Here is a 14,768-nt window from a genome sequence, read left to right as displayed (position 1 = left end):
CCCAAGACTCACATGGAACCCTAAAATTCCACAAATAACCACATCATTCTTGACCAAAAAGAACAAAGCTGCAGGCATCACACTGCTGGATTTCAAAATACAGCACAAAGTTATGGAAATTAAAACAACATAGTACTAGCATAAAAACTGACAGTAGCCAACCCAGTAGGAACCTAGAAATAAACCCAACTTGATTGATTTTTTACAAAGACACTCAGTCTCTTTAATAAGTGGTGCTAGGAAAATAGATACCCACATAAAGAATGAAAATGAACCCTGGACTCTGGTATGCACTATAGAGTCCTAAATCAACTCTTAAGTATGGACTCAAAACAGATTATACATTACAGACTTAAACTTGAAACTACAAAACTATAGAAGAAACCATGAGGTAAGTTTCCAACATTTCAAAGTCAAGCAATTTCTCACAAGAATGTGAGTTTCTAGTGTCCTTGAAAGGGTAGGGGACTTGAGCAGCTAAGCTGCACACCTTATCCGTTGAGGACAAGCTCTGTCCTGTTCTGGATGCCCTTTTCTGCAGGGAACCAAAGTCTTGGCTTGCAGACTGCCCTTAGTCTGAGTTGGGATCAGCTTGAGGTAGGACTGAGCCTGAGATAAGGACGGGGTGACCTCCATGGGGAGAGAAAAAGGGATGGGCCAGGGGTTCATGGGCAGAATGGGTCCCAGAGCATCCTCCAATCTGCACAGTGGACATGGTATGTATGTCTGTCCCCAGTGGGCACAGTGTGTGTTTGTCCTCAGTAGAGGCTTTGTGTCTGTCCCCCATGGATGTGGTGTGTTTCTATCTTCAGTGGACATGGTCTGTGTCTGTCCCCACTAGACATGGTAGGTCCACCATAAAATTGATGGTGGGTGCTTTTGGTCTTATTGGGCAGCTGTCCCTCAATTAAGCAGGAAATCATGCTCCTTTCCTCCCTGAGCCACCTGTGGCAGAGGGTGGCAGGAGAGGTGAAAGGTGCTCACATGCAGCATGGCGGTTGCAACAGGTGGGCTGTCCTGTGTCCGAGAGGGAGGAAGTGGGATGACAACTGGGGGCACAGGCATGCTTGAGTGCTGGGGGAAGGGGTGCAAGGCACAGGCAAAACATCGTCCAGAGAGCAGACTCACCCCACAGCATCAGCTCCTGCACAGTGGTGGGAGACAGAGGAGGGGCATCCTTCTGGGGTAAGGGAGTTGAGGGCAGGAGGAGTGAAGCAAGGAAACTATGTGGATTGAGGGGATCGGTTCTGGGCAGAGCACATTGCAAGGCAGAGGACACACCGTGTTGGTGGGGTGTCCATGGAACCTGTGTTAGAGAAACAGGGCCAGGCTGGTGGGGAGGAACTTAGCTGGGACTGGGGCTGGGGTTAAGGGGTATAGGTCTGGGCAGGGCTAACCGAGGACTCTATGGTGCATACCTGTCTTAGTTACTTTCATTTTTCTGGGACAAAGTACCCAACAGCCACAAGTTAAAGGAGGAAAGGTTTATTTTAGCACACAGTTTGTAGAGTTTTCAGTCAATATTTGGTCCAAGTCAGGGTAAAATGACAGAGAGCCAACACAGGGGAGGAACAGTCCATGGCAGGGTTAGCAGGAAGTGGCCAACAGCAAGCTTTTCTCTCCCCCTTTTATTCCATTCATGCTATAAAATACTGGTTGGTGCCACACATACTCAGCATGGGCATTCCCATTGTCCACACCCAAAACTATGCTAAACCAGTCAGTTGACTAATTTAGCTAACACGTACCCTTAATCCATATTCGTACACCCTAAATCCAATGCCCATCATGCATCACCCTCAGATGCACTTTTCAAAGATGCAAAAGGGCCTAATGTCCAGCAGACAATGATGTGGATCCTTGGACCCCAGCTGCTCACAGGTTATATAGCAGTCAGGCGGGGAAAGGCAGGTCAGGCTTTTGACTTTAAATCTCAGAGCAAATCTTTCAGTTCTCGCTCATCCCTGGCCATGACTACAGCACTAGGAAACTGTGGAGACGTTGCTAAAGCCAGCAGGCCTCCACGCCCAGCCACTTCTGCCAGAGCCCCAAGGACAAGGAGGGGTGGTCTCATGCACTGTGCACCCTCAAACAGTGTCCTTGGGGCTGCAAAACCAGGCACTATGGCCAGATGCCTGTGAGTTAAGCATGCTAGATGTACATGGCCCCATTACTGCCATGGCCAGACAGGTGGGAGCCTTGGACTACCACATGCCACACCTACAGGTGCTGCTTTGGTCAGCCAACAAGGTGTTTGAGGAGCTGACAGACATCGAGCGGCAATTCCACAAGGCCTTCTACACCGTGCGGGCCTACCTAAACTGTGACCGGTACTCAGTGGGGCTCCTGGACATGACCAAGGAGAAGGTAAGGCTGTGGGCTCCAGGAACACCCAGCCTGGCCACACTTGGCCAGGCTCCTCACTTTCTCTCTTTGGCCCAGGAATTCTTTGATGTGTGGCCTGTGCTGATGGGAGAAGCCCAGCCATACTCAGGCCCTCGAACACCTGATGGCCGGGTAAGTCAGGAGGATATGGCTCCCAGCCTTGCTTCTTGGCTCTAGTTCTGGGGGCAGAGGGAGGGCAGGAAACAGGGGAGGTAGGGTGTTGTCTCCCCATTCTCACATCAGAGCTCGGGGCTGGGGTAGCCTCAGCAGCCTCTCCCGTGCAGATCCAGGGAGTGTTCAGGGCAGGTGGGACACAGAAGGAAGGCGAATCTGAATCTGAGTGTACATGCGTGGGGACCAGTGTGTGTGTGCACATGTGATTGTGTGCATATGTAACACATCTGTGCATGTGGATATGGCTGCCCCGTGTGGTGTATATGATGATCTCGGGGCTGTATGTGTCTGGGGGGTGCTGGCTCTCGCCGTCAGAGGAACAGATGGGGAGTCCCAGGCTGATGTGTTATTTCTAGGAAATTGTCTTTTACAAAGTCATCGACTACATCCTCCACGGGAAGGAAGACATCAAGGTCATCCCGTAAGTGCTGCAGTTTCACAAGCTGTTTCTCCAGGTGCCTGGGTGTGGCTCAGGGGGAAAGGCTTTTGTAGGGGTCTTCCTGGCCTAAGGTCCCTGTGCTGTGGTGAAGGAAGGCATTTCACGAGGAGAAGGGGGTGACCAGCCTGAAGGATGCACAGCCAAGGGTTGGGTGAGCCCCAAGTTCCCTGTCCCCCATGGATGTAGAAGTCCTCAGGTCTTGGATAGACCTGATCTCCCCACAAGTGGGATCTCCAGCAGCCTCACATCTTGGGGGTTCCATCCAGAACTCAGGGCAGGGTTCGGCCTCAGTGACCCCATTACCCATCCCCATGCCCCAAACTGGCAGGAAGATCCAAGTACCAGGCTGTACTTGAGTAGGGCTGAGATCACCAGGCCAAATCTAAAGGCACTGAAGCCACAGGAACCCCCACAAGGAGCACATACTGGGGCAGGGGCAGCCTCGTCCCTGGCTTCTCTACCCTCCCTGGGTTCCCAGTCCCAACTCCCTGTCTCCCCAGAGCTCAGCAAATGAGAACAAGCTGATGCTCATGTGCTTCCAAGTCCCACACTGACCCTCTGCCTCTCTCCCCAGCACACCCCCAGCTGACCATTGGGCCCTGGCCAGCGGCCTTCCAACCTACGTGGCAGAGAGTGGCTTTGTGAGTTCCTGTCCCCTCCCGATCTGCACCCTCCCCTGCACCCCACCCCCTGCCCACCACCAGTACACACAGCTTTGCCCACCAGAACTGTCTCCTGTGAGCCAGGCCAGGCTGCCAGGGCATGGATCACAGTGTGCTGCCTGCTGCTCTGGATGACACACATCTCCTTTCCCAGATCTGTAACATCATGAATGCCTCCGCTGATGAGATGTTCAAGTTCCAGGTATCTGCTCCCTCGTCACAAAGACTGTGTGATTTGCTTAGGAAAGAAAGTATTGTGGCTCATAAGTCGTGGGCTGAATTAGATTTTGCTGCTTAAGAAATAACCTTGGTCTCAGGGGCCGGGGAGATGGCTCAGTGGAATAAGTGCTTCCCTGGCAAGTGCAAGGGCCTGAGTTCAATCCCCAGTTCTGAAAAAAAAGGCAGAAATAACCTTGGTCTCAGCAACTGACGATGAGAAAGCTGTGCTCCTGCTCATGTGTCTGCAGGTGGACCGAGTTCAGTGGAGGATCAGCTGGTCCTGTCTGGGCTTACTTGATCCCATCTGGGCTCAGCTGGTTCTACCTGGCTCCCACAAGGCCGGAGTGCAACTGCTATACCTGTCCTCATCTAGGGATGTGGCTCTGGGAGCAATCCTGGTACTGATGAGAACACACTGTGTCCAGGGTCCTGGAGGAATGGTCTACTGTCCACATTTCACTGTCCAGACCCAGTGTCTAGAATATGGGAGATGGGTTGAATACACTGTTCAGGGCTTGGTGCATAAGGGAAAGGGGAGGCTCTGGGAACATCAAGAGGAGGACAGCATGGGACCCTCCAAGGGGACTTCAGTGAGGTGTCAGGCCTCACACGCCCCAAAGCCAACGCTGCTGAGACATCTCTAGTAGGAAAAGTTGCCACAGACACTATGGGCACCAAGTTCCTAGGCAGAGGTGGAGAGACAGAAAAGACCAACCCACACAACCCACACCACAGCCTGAGGGCAAAAGAGATGGAGCCCACTGCCCCAAGAGTCCTGGCCGGGCCCAAGCAGTGCCCTCAGCTCCACATTGCTCTGACAGGAGGGGCCTCTGGATGACTCTGGCTGGATCATCAAGAATGTGCTATCCATGCCCATTGTCAACAAGAAGGAGGAGATCGTGGGAGTGGCTACTTTCTACAACAGGAAGGACGGGAAGCCCTTCGATGAGCAGGACGAGGTCCTCATGGAGGTAAATGCTAGCTTCACAGGCAGCCCTGCAAGGTGGTGCAGGATGCTAGGAGTGTTCTACGTGCAACAGGGAGTGTGAGAACAGGATGCTTGTGAGGCACTGCCCCTGGGTGCCCACTCAGAAGCCCTTGCTAAGCTGCAAGAGGACTGGGGATTGGAGACTTGCCCAAGCCACCAGGCAGATACACAGCCAGTGCTCACCAGGGCCTTAAGGGCATTGTGATGACACTGCCACCCACTCTCAGTCCCTGACACAGTTCCTGGGCTGGTCAGTGCTGAACACGGACACCTACGACAAAATGAACAAGCTGGAGAACCGAAAGGACATCGCACAAGACATGGTTCTGTACCACGTGAGATGTGACAAGGACGAGATCCAGGCCATCCTGGTATAGCCCCACTGTCTGGGGGAGATAGGGAGCCCGGCAGTGCAGACATGTCCCTGAGGTCCAATGGCTGAGTTCAGTCCTGGCCCCTGCTGTCTACCCAGCCCAGGGACCTTCCCACGCCTCAACCTCAGCTCTGAAGGGTGTGGCAAAGCCTTCTGGGTTGCCTATGGGGTCCCATTGGTCACCCACAGGCAGAGCTGGGAGGCAAGGAGAGGGAGTCACCAGTGCACAGGCCATGTCTGTAGGAATCAGGATACCTGGGTCAGGGCACACTGTCCTTCAAGACACAGAAGCCCCTCACCTAGCATGATAATGGAAAGGAGGGATACTCACCAAGTCACAATCATTCACCTGGTCCCATAACCCACTCTTGCTGTCTGTCAGCCAACAAGGGAACGCCTGGGGAAGGAGCCAGCTGACTGCGAGGAGGAAGAGCTCGGGACAATCCTGGTGAGAATCCACCTCCTGTCCTGGGTAGACATCTGTCACTGCTGTGGTGGCAGGGAGGGTGTGATCTTGCTGTGGTTGATGGGCATGTGACCGTGCTGCTGTGCTCCTGCTTCTGAGCATTTGCCTGAAGAGTTGACCTGGTGTCTACCCATCTGTCCCAAGTTCTCTCCAGAACCACTGAATTCTTCATCTCTTGGGCACCACTTGGGCCAAGTATCCACCTGTGCTGTCTCCTCCAGATGGCTGTGGACCCAATGTGTACTTGTGTGTCCACCTGTTCCTATAGCCATGTGTACCATGTGCACCACATGCACACCTCAGCGTTTGCTTGTTTTTCCAACATGACTCTGTCCACTCAGCCCAGTGAGTGCCCATGAGGTCACTAGCTAGGAGCAGAGAGGACAGTCTAAGCTAGGCCATGTAACTCAGGCCACAGACTGCAGTATCTGGAAGGCAGACATCACCAGAGGTGCAGGCGCATCTGGCTGGACAGAGAATGCAGAGAGGAGACAGGACAGACAGGTGGCACTGCAGCAGGCCTGCTCCCTCAGCTCCTGTCCCCACAGAAGGAAGAGCTGCCTGGGCCCACCAAGTTTGACATCTATGAGTTCCATTTCTCTGACCTGGAGTGCACTGAGATGGACCTGGTCAAGTGTGGCATCCAGATGTACTATGAGCTGGGCGTGGTCCGCAAGTTCCAGATTCCCCAGGAGGTGGGAGATGTGCCTGGGGGTCCTGGTCCCCTGGGAGGTTGGGAGGTGTGGTTAGGTTCAGGATGGGGAATGTAGGTGGTTCATTTCCAACTGAACATATGAGGGCCAAACATATTCATTATAGAACTGCTAAAATATAAACAGCAAATATATCTAGAACAAGTGGTTGGATGGATTGGGTGGGTGAGTGGGTGGTGGGTAGGTGTATAACCATTTGGTGGGTGGATGGGTGGGTGGATGGATCAGAAGTTAGATTAATAGGAGTTCCCGATAGTCCTCGCTATGTGTGCCAGTAGGCAGTAATGGCGTTGGCATGGGGTGCAAAGGGAGTTAAGACAACCCCTCCCCAAAAAGGAAACACATGGCATCCTCTTGGCAGGCCACAGGGGTCCCTAGAAACCCCACGGGGATGGCTCCTGCTCTGCTCCCATACTGCCCTCCCCACAGCGCAAGGAAGCAATGGGTCCTCTCCTCTCATGCTCCCCAGAGAAAAGGGCAGGCTGAAGTTTTTAAAAGATATAAAGGGAAAACACAAAATAAAATGGTATCCAAAATATTAACAGAATAAAAAATGATTCCAAATAATTTTTTGACCCTAAATATGATACTAGAAGCAATAGGAGTCTCCCCGGACCCATAGTCTCTTGCCCAGAGATTACAGTCTGCAGAGTCTCCCCTCTAGCCCGAAAGCAGACCCACGCAAACATCATGCATAAAACTGACTCTTTTCCTTAAAATATCACACATCCAGGCAGGAAGGTTGGTGCACACTTATAATCCTGACTCCCCAGGAGGTTGAGCCCCGGCTGTCAACTTAGCAAGACCATGTCTCAAAATTAAAAAAAATGAAAGTGCTAAGAATGTACTTAGTGTTCAAGCTCCAGTAATCAGTAATGAAAAAGAAAAAAAAAAAAAAAAAAGTGTAGCCCCGGAGTCCTCTTTCCAGACTGAGACAGGCCAGAGATGAGGCCCGAATTCTCAGCACTTGGGACTTCCCTACCTGCCCAAATCCAGCTCCCTGCCAGTCCCACCCAGGAAAGGTGGCTCTGGGCCTGGGAACTAGGGAGACTGGAAGACAGGGAAGCAGGGCTGAGAGACTGTCTTGCCAGACCGACCACATGAGCCGGTGTGCACTTGGAGGCCAGCTGTCCTCTCCCCCCAGGTCCTGGTGCGGTTCCTATACTCTGTCAGCAAAGCCTACCGGAGAATCACCTACCATAACTGGAGGCATGGCTTCAATGTGGCCCAGACCATGTTCACACTGCTCATGGTGAGCAATGGGCTGGTGGGCTCCCTCAGGGTCACACAAAAGACCACACCCAGAGCCACAGGACCACACAGAGCCACATGTGGGGCTGCAGGGCCACAGGTTGGGCCACACATGGGACTGTGGGGCCACACACAGAGCCTTGGGGACACATATAGAGATGCAGGGACATGTATAGGACCATAGGAAAACACATCAGGCCATATATGGGGCCACAGGGACACATATAGAGGCCATGAGCCACATACAGAGCCATGGGGCCACATACAGGGCCACAGTGTCACAAAGATAGACCCAGAGCAGGGGCCCTGGGACCCATGAGTGAAAAGATCCTGGCTCTTCAAAGTAGATGAGGTACCTGGGCTAGTGGGGAACAGGTCCCAGCCCAAGGGGACCCATGTGTTCCTGTCCCCACAGACAGGCAAGCTGAAAAGCTACTACACCGACCTGGAAGCCTTTGCCATGGTTACAGCTGGCCTGTGCCACGACATTGACCACCGTGGCACCAACAACCTGTACCAGATGAAGTAGGCACCTGCTGGGGTCGGCGGGGTCACAGCCAGGGAGAAAGGTGCAGGGCAGGCCGGGGGGCCCTTCTGACCATCCAAAATGGAATCCGTGACAGGTCCCAGAACCCTCTCGCCAAGCTCCATGGCTCCTCGATTTTGGAGCGGCACCACCTGGAATTTGGAAAGTTCCTGCTGGCTGAAGAGGTCCATAGGGCTGGGGCCTCCCGTGGGCGGGCACAATCACCATGGAGACCTGGTTGTGGGCAAGGACAGGACAGGCAGGCCTGTGGCCAAGAATGGGACAGGGATGGCTGACAGCAAAAGGAATACCGAGGGGAGAGGACACTGTGGGGCAGGGAAGGCTGTCCTCATCCTGACTTTCCCAGGCTTTCCGGCAGATAGACACCATTGGTGGGAGGTCCCAGCCCAAGAGCCCAGGCAACAGGACGCCTGCCCTGACTCTGAGCTGGCCACGTGACCCCCCAGAGCCTGAACATCTACCAGAACCTGAACAGGCGGCAACATGAGCATGTGATCCACCTCATGGACATTGCCATCATTGCCACAGACCTGGCCCTCTACTTCAAGTACGTGCAGAGGTGGGGCATGGGCAGGTAGGCAGACAAGTACATGGCTACATTGCAGATGGTGACCCTCTACCATCGACCCCTACCTATGCCCAGGAAGAGAACAATGTTCCAGAAGATTGTGGATGAGTCCAAGAACTATGAAGACAAGAAGAGCTGGGTGGAGTACCTGTCCCTGGAGACCACACGGAAGGAGATCGTCATGTGAGCATGTGTGCCCTTCAGGAATGGCTCCTAACCAGTTTGGGACACCTGAGGACTGCCCCATCCTTACTTCTCTGTTTCAGGGAGAGAGGATTTGAGGGCCTCGGGTCATGGGTTTTGGTGAATACAGCCACACAGGAATGGCCCTGACCCTCACCCCACTGTGAGAATTGTGGCTCTGCTCTGTCTACAGGGCCATGATGATGACTGCCTGTGACCTGTCTGCCATCACCAAGCCCTGGGAAGTACAGAGCAAGGTCAGGACCACCAGATGTCCCCAACTAAGTGCCCAGCCCAGAGCACACCGTGTTGGCATCTGGGATCTCATGGGGGCAGAGGTGCCACATAGAGGTACCATGTGCCTGCCAAGTACCATTCCTGACACCCTTGTGTGCCCCAGGTCGCACTTCTGGTGGCTGCTGAGTTCTGGGAACAAGGTGATTTGGAGAGGACGGTCCTCGATCAGCAGCCTATTGTGAGTGCTGCTTCCAGGGCACCTGACCCAGGATTGATGGTAGCTAGGTTTCTGGGTGGTGCTGTGAAAGAGGTCCAGGTGATCCCTGCACCAAAGCTCAAGTTAAGGAGGCTGAAGCAGCCAGGCTGTTGCCAGTCCACAAACCCTGGGACAAACCCTTGCAGGTGGGAGGGCAGTATGGCTGGGTTGGGGACCTAGGTCCTATGATATCTACCTCCCCGTTTCTCCACAAGCCCATGATGGACCGGAACAAGGCAGCTGAGCTCCCCAAGCTGCAGGTTGGCTTCATCGACTTCGTGTGCACATTTGTGTACAAGGTGGGCACTTGGCATCCATGTGGACCTGGCAGTAGCTGGGGATGGGGTCGGGGAGCCAACAGTATCCTCACAAGAGGAGGGACACTGTGGGGTCACACACCACACTAACAGAGCAGGTCGGGAGATACCAGGACTACCCAGCCTGCTTTGTACACTTGCCCTCACCCCCAGTGCTTTCCACACAGGTATTTTTCAGGCAGAAGTTTTCTCAAACACCTCCCAGTCACCTCACCCATGGCCCAGCCCACATAGGGCCAAGGTGTACCTTGCCTAAGATCACCCAGAGGACAAGAGCAGGCCTGGTTTGCCCCATGCCTGCTGGAGTGCCTACCCCACAGGACCTGCAGCTGGCCAGGGACCCAATTACTGAACCAAGTTCTGTTGTCTGTCCCCAAGGACACCTGGCAGGAAGTAGGGGGGACTCATGGTAGGGACCTGGCTGCAGAGCCCAGTGTAAGGCCCCACAGGACACCTTGGCTCATGGCAGCCAGACCTCTCTGTTGTTCTTGGTGATGGTGACTCACCCACAGTCTTAAGAAAATGCTATCCAGTTCTAAGTGAGGTCTATGCTGAGCAGCTTCAGGCAGGGGCAAGGACATTCTCTCCTCGTGCCCACAGGTCATGGCCCACATACATGCCTGCTGCTGCCCTCTTCGCTCCACCCATACTGTGTGACCCATGCATGTGATGATTTGTGGGATGCATGTAATGCAATGTGTGCAAACATGATATTGTATTGGGTGATAGATGGGTATGCATATGTGATGTGCATATGGTTTGCGATCTGTGCATGTGATGGATGTGATGAGTGTATGTCCACATGTAGTGCTGCACAAATGGTCTGTGCATCGGTAGTATATACCACTATAAACATGTACACACATGTGATTGTGTGTGAACATGTGAGAGTGAGTGGGCCCTGCCACTGCCTGCACCCACTTCTAACAGGAGTCCATCTGTGGTAGCCTAGCCCTCCAGACCTGGACATTTTCTGCCCTGTCTGCATCACGGGCACACACAAGCCATGCCCCAAGCTCCCCCTTTTTAGGGCTTTTCTGGGAAAGGTACATCTTAGGGTCTTCCATGGTTGAGAGGCCAGAAGGGGTGGATGGAGGCCACCATCAAGTCTTCCAGGAACTAGCAGACAGGCCTGGTTTCCCAACTTCCTCCAGGAGTTCTCCCGTTTTCATGAGGAGATCCTGCCCATGTTCGACCGCCTGCAGAACAACAGGAAGGAGTGGAAGGCACTGGCTGACGAACATGAGGCGAAAGTGAAGGTTCTGGAGGAAGAGAAGAAGGATGACGACAGAGCAGCCAAGAAAGGTCTGGGCCCCTTGCTGCAGCCTGGGGCAGGCACTTGGTTAATCAACACAGCAAAGAGGGCCAAGGATCTAGCTCAGCAGCACAGGTCCTTCCTGGCAAACACAAAGTCGAGTTTGATTCCCCGGACCAACAAGCCCAGCAAAGTGGCAGCAGCCAAGCAGCAGTCAGACCTAGAGAAAGGCAGTGATACTGTGTGCAAGAGGCTTCCTTCCACAGCTGAGACCCAGGATGGAAGGGTTTCTCTTGCTCTCTGAGGAGTCAAGCTCCCCAAACACTTCTTGCATTCTGCCTTCAAACTGAATCTAAATGTTTTTGGAAAATCATGTCCCCATGTCACCTTAAGAAACAAAACTGCAAGCCTAAAACAAAAAACAGTAACCAAGGCCACGTGTGATAACACACACCTATAAACTCAGTACTCAGAAGGATGAGCCAGGAGGATTGCTGTGAGCTCATAGCCAACCTGGGTTACACATTGAGTTCAGGACCAGCCTGAACTATGTCTCAAAAAAAAAAAAAAAAAAAAAAGTAACCTCCTCCCCACAAAAAAAGAAAAATAAGCAAACACCACATTGTCCAGAACATGTTCACATTTTCACCCATCAGGGGATGTGACTCAGCTGGAGTCAGTGCACTCCCAGAGTCCCAGCGGCACCTCCTTGCTCCTGCCTGTCCTCTCATCCCAACTCCGTTCTCCTGCAGTGTCCTGCACTCCCCACCAGCAGGCAGGAGGCCAGTATGAACAATGCAGCCACCTGGTTGCCTGAGGCTGGGACTGACAGTAGTCAGGGCACAGTGTCAAAAGGGGCTAAAGTTCTAAGACAGGCTCAGGCCAGCTAATCGGTTTGGGCTGGGTAAGGACCACACTGTGGCCGCTGTCCTGTAGGGGCCAGTAGAGGGCACATGGAGTACAGGGCAGGAAAGCGCTTGCTCATTGTCCATCTTCTCTTGCAGTGGGCATGGAAGTCTGCAATGGCGGCCCACCACCCAAGTCATCGACCTGCTGCATTCTGTGAACACTGGCTCCTTTCCACCACACATCTCCTGGACTTGAGCTCTGCCTTTGTACTAATGGGAGGAAGGAAGTGCTGGGCATGGTTACCCATCTGTTACGCTGGCACTCGGGAGGCTGAGGAGGGAAGACTGCCACAAATTCAAGGCCAGCCTGGACTATGTAGCAAGACTGTCTCAAAAAAAAAAAAAAAAAAAAAGAAAAAGAAATAAAAGGAAGCAGAGGAAGTAACCAAAGATAATTTTGGCTATATTAAGTTTTTTAAGGTTTCTTTCTATGACCTAAAGCCAGCTATAACTTCAGTGGTGTAGCATGTTTGGTTTTTTAAAATATTCCCCATAGGGAGATCAGTGAAAAGGGTCTGCAAAATCAGAATCCTGAGTGGGGATATTCAGAACAGCCTGTGTACGTATATGTAGAGGTAACATCTATCCCAACTGCTCTAGAAAATGTGCCCTGGAATCAATAAAAGAAAAACAGCTCTCCCATTTTTTATGCAATAGAATTCTTGTGGTGACCTCCTAGTGTTTTGACCCATTAGGAAGTTGTGCCAAAAGGACTCTGTGGCAGTAAAGCTGTGGAGGACCCTAATAAACCCTGGGGACGGGGTCCAAAGCTGCCTGCTCCACAAAGAGCTGTGCTTTGAGGACCTGTTACTGGTGAGCCTAGATAAAGCCCCACTGAACTTCACCATTCACCTCTGAAAAACATTACTATCTAGTGAAAAATATTACATCCTTTTTCCTTTGAGACAAGTCTCATTAGTAGTTCAGGCTGGCTTTGAACTCCCAATCCTCCTGCCCAAGAGTTGGCACACATGAGCACCAAGGTATCTGCCACCCTCACAATGGACACTACCCCGGGGGTAGTGAGGGGGCAACAGCCAGCACAGCCACCTGCCTGCAGAAGGGAGAGCTGCTTTATCTCTCACCACATCTGAGACTTCTGATACAAGAGCACAAGACAGGGACCAGGGGCCTCAACACTCCTGGGGACCCCGCAACAACCACTGAGAACCCAGAAGGTGGGACACCAGCCTGGGGTGCACTGTTTTCATGCACAGAAACCAAAAGCTGCTTTGAAATGTCTGTGTGCAGTGTCTCTTCACATTTTCAAATAAACTCACTTGCAAACAAAAACTGAGGTCTACGCATAGAACATTTGCTCAAGGCATACAGCTGTGAAGTAGCAGCACCCTCCTATTGCACTCCACACCTCCAAGCCAGCACTGGTTAGCTCATTACCAGGAGCCCAGGAGGCCAACCTGGCGAGGGCAGCTGCTTGGCACACACACCACAGCCTGCCTGAACAGTTCAGTGTCAGGAGGTGGTCAGCCTCAGGGCCACCCTGAACACCTTCCCAAGATCCAGGAAAGGTTGTGAGCTGGAACAGAGGATGCCAGTGTAAGGGCAGGAGCGAAGCCCACCCCACTCCCACTGCTTCCTGTCTGCCCAGGGACCTGGATTGCTGACTCAGCAAGGGGCTCAGAGCCACTGAACAGGACCTGGAGACCGGGACCTGCTCCATTACATTCTGGACCCCTCAGTGGACACAAAACAGAGCAGACACTGTACCTTGAGTTTGTGAGCCATATTTTGAGTCCAGGGTGGGTAATGCTCCTTAGTTCCTTTGAAATTCCCCCTCCCCCAAGTCCCCTCCTCTAAGGAAAGCAGCACAACTACCGAGCTGAAGTCTAGGAAATGGATAGCTGGAGCAGCAATGAGAGGGAGTCAGAGCATATATAACTCAAAAGCTTTATTTGCCTGTGGAGCTGGCGCAATGCAAACTGCTGGAACCGCTCACTTCAGTATGCTGTCATCCCGGGCTGAAAAGTTAAACGAAATAATGTGTTGCAACTTATAAGGCTCTCAGGCCATCTACAAGGACCACTTAAGTGTTTCAGTTTTAAACATATGAGAACCTACTTGCAAGAGAACCCTGACACAGACAACCTGAAACTCCAGGGGGTGGGGAAGGAGCCGGCCCTGAAGCAGGTGTTGGCCATCGGGGTGAGGCAGGCACTGCCTGATGCCAGCCTGTGGCCTGGACTCCCGTCAAAACAAACTGCGATGCCCCCTATAATCAAGGCCACCCAAGGAGGGCAGCAATGTGACGGAGACAAGGTTCCCTCCCTCATTTGGCAGCAGCCCTCCGTTGCTGAGCACCTGGGAGCAGGCTGCCCTGGAGCAGCAGCATACTCAGTACCTTCAGCCAGCTCCCTCTCGATCCGTTTCAGCTCATCCTGCCTCTTCTTCTCCTCCGCGGCTACCCTCCTCTCTTCCTCTGCCCGAGGCCTCAGGTAACCTGGAGATGGGGAGGCAATGAACTCCCTCCCTGAAGATGCTGAGTGAAAGGAGCCCACCTCCTGATGGCTGTGCCCACACGCCCTGGCCCCCTCCCCTGGGCACGGCCCAGACCCGCCCAGCCCCCAACGCGATCCCCGCGCGGCGCAGTCCGGCCCAGTCCGGCCCGCTCACTCACTGTAGCGCTTTGCTCCGTAGGCGATGCCGACAACCAGGGCGGAGTAGCGGCCGAGCTATGGGACTGGGAGTCAGTACCGGGCGCGGGGTCGGGGGCGCAGGCGTAAAGGCTGGGGCGTGGGGCGGGCAGACGCGGGGGCCGAGGGGCAATGGGCGCGGGGCCGGGGGGCAGTGGGCGCGGGGCCGGGGGGCA

At 53.4% G+C, this 14,768-nt stretch overlaps 2 protein-coding genes across 2 annotated transcripts in view; one reads left to right on the top strand and one right to left on the bottom strand.

The window, feature by feature from the left end:
- The window catches only part of Pde6b (phosphodiesterase 6B), a 36,602-nt gene extending 24,421 nt beyond the window's left edge, over positions 1-12,181 (top strand). Inside the window, exons 4-22 of the mRNA XM_004624641.2 lie at positions 2,227-2,367; positions 2,443-2,517; positions 2,916-2,980; positions 3,573-3,639; positions 3,815-3,862; positions 4,701-4,850; positions 5,095-5,238; positions 5,623-5,688; positions 6,255-6,401; positions 7,564-7,671; positions 8,086-8,195; positions 8,294-8,381; positions 8,664-8,764; positions 8,861-8,968; positions 9,162-9,225; positions 9,369-9,443; positions 9,677-9,760; positions 10,933-11,083; positions 12,038-12,181. Coding sequence (XP_004624698.1) covers positions 2,227-2,367; positions 2,443-2,517; positions 2,916-2,980; positions 3,573-3,639; positions 3,815-3,862; positions 4,701-4,850; positions 5,095-5,238; positions 5,623-5,688; positions 6,255-6,401; positions 7,564-7,671; positions 8,086-8,195; positions 8,294-8,381; positions 8,664-8,764; positions 8,861-8,968; positions 9,162-9,225; positions 9,369-9,443; positions 9,677-9,760; positions 10,933-11,083; positions 12,038-12,099 — 1,854 coding nt within the window. The 3' untranslated portion in view covers positions 12,100-12,181. The remainder of the gene's footprint in view (positions 1-2,226; positions 2,368-2,442; positions 2,518-2,915; positions 2,981-3,572; positions 3,640-3,814; positions 3,863-4,700; positions 4,851-5,094; positions 5,239-5,622; positions 5,689-6,254; positions 6,402-7,563; positions 7,672-8,085; positions 8,196-8,293; positions 8,382-8,663; positions 8,765-8,860; positions 8,969-9,161; positions 9,226-9,368; positions 9,444-9,676; positions 9,761-10,932; positions 11,084-12,037) is intronic.
- A 1,654-nt stretch (positions 12,182-13,835) lies between these two features.
- Atp5me (ATP synthase membrane subunit e) overlaps positions 13,836-14,768 on the bottom strand; it is a 1,556-nt gene continuing 623 nt past the window's right edge. The window contains exons 2-4 of the mRNA XM_004624640.2: positions 14,577-14,631; positions 14,301-14,399; positions 13,836-13,920 (exon numbers count right to left, since the gene is read on the bottom strand). Of these exons, the coding sequence (XP_004624697.1) occupies positions 13,895-13,920; positions 14,301-14,399; positions 14,577-14,631 (180 nt within the window). The 3' untranslated portion in view covers positions 13,836-13,894. The remainder of the gene's footprint in view (positions 13,921-14,300; positions 14,400-14,576; positions 14,632-14,768) is intronic.

The sequence above is a fragment of the Octodon degus genome, unplaced genomic scaffold, assembly GCF_000260255.1.
Source record: "Octodon degus isolate 3935 unplaced genomic scaffold, OctDeg1.0 scaffold00006, whole genome shotgun sequence".
NCBI lineage: Eukaryota > Metazoa > Chordata > Mammalia > Rodentia > Octodontidae > Octodon > Octodon degus.
Note: the sequence above shows the minus strand (reverse complement) of the source record. Positions and strands in the feature narration are given on the sequence as shown.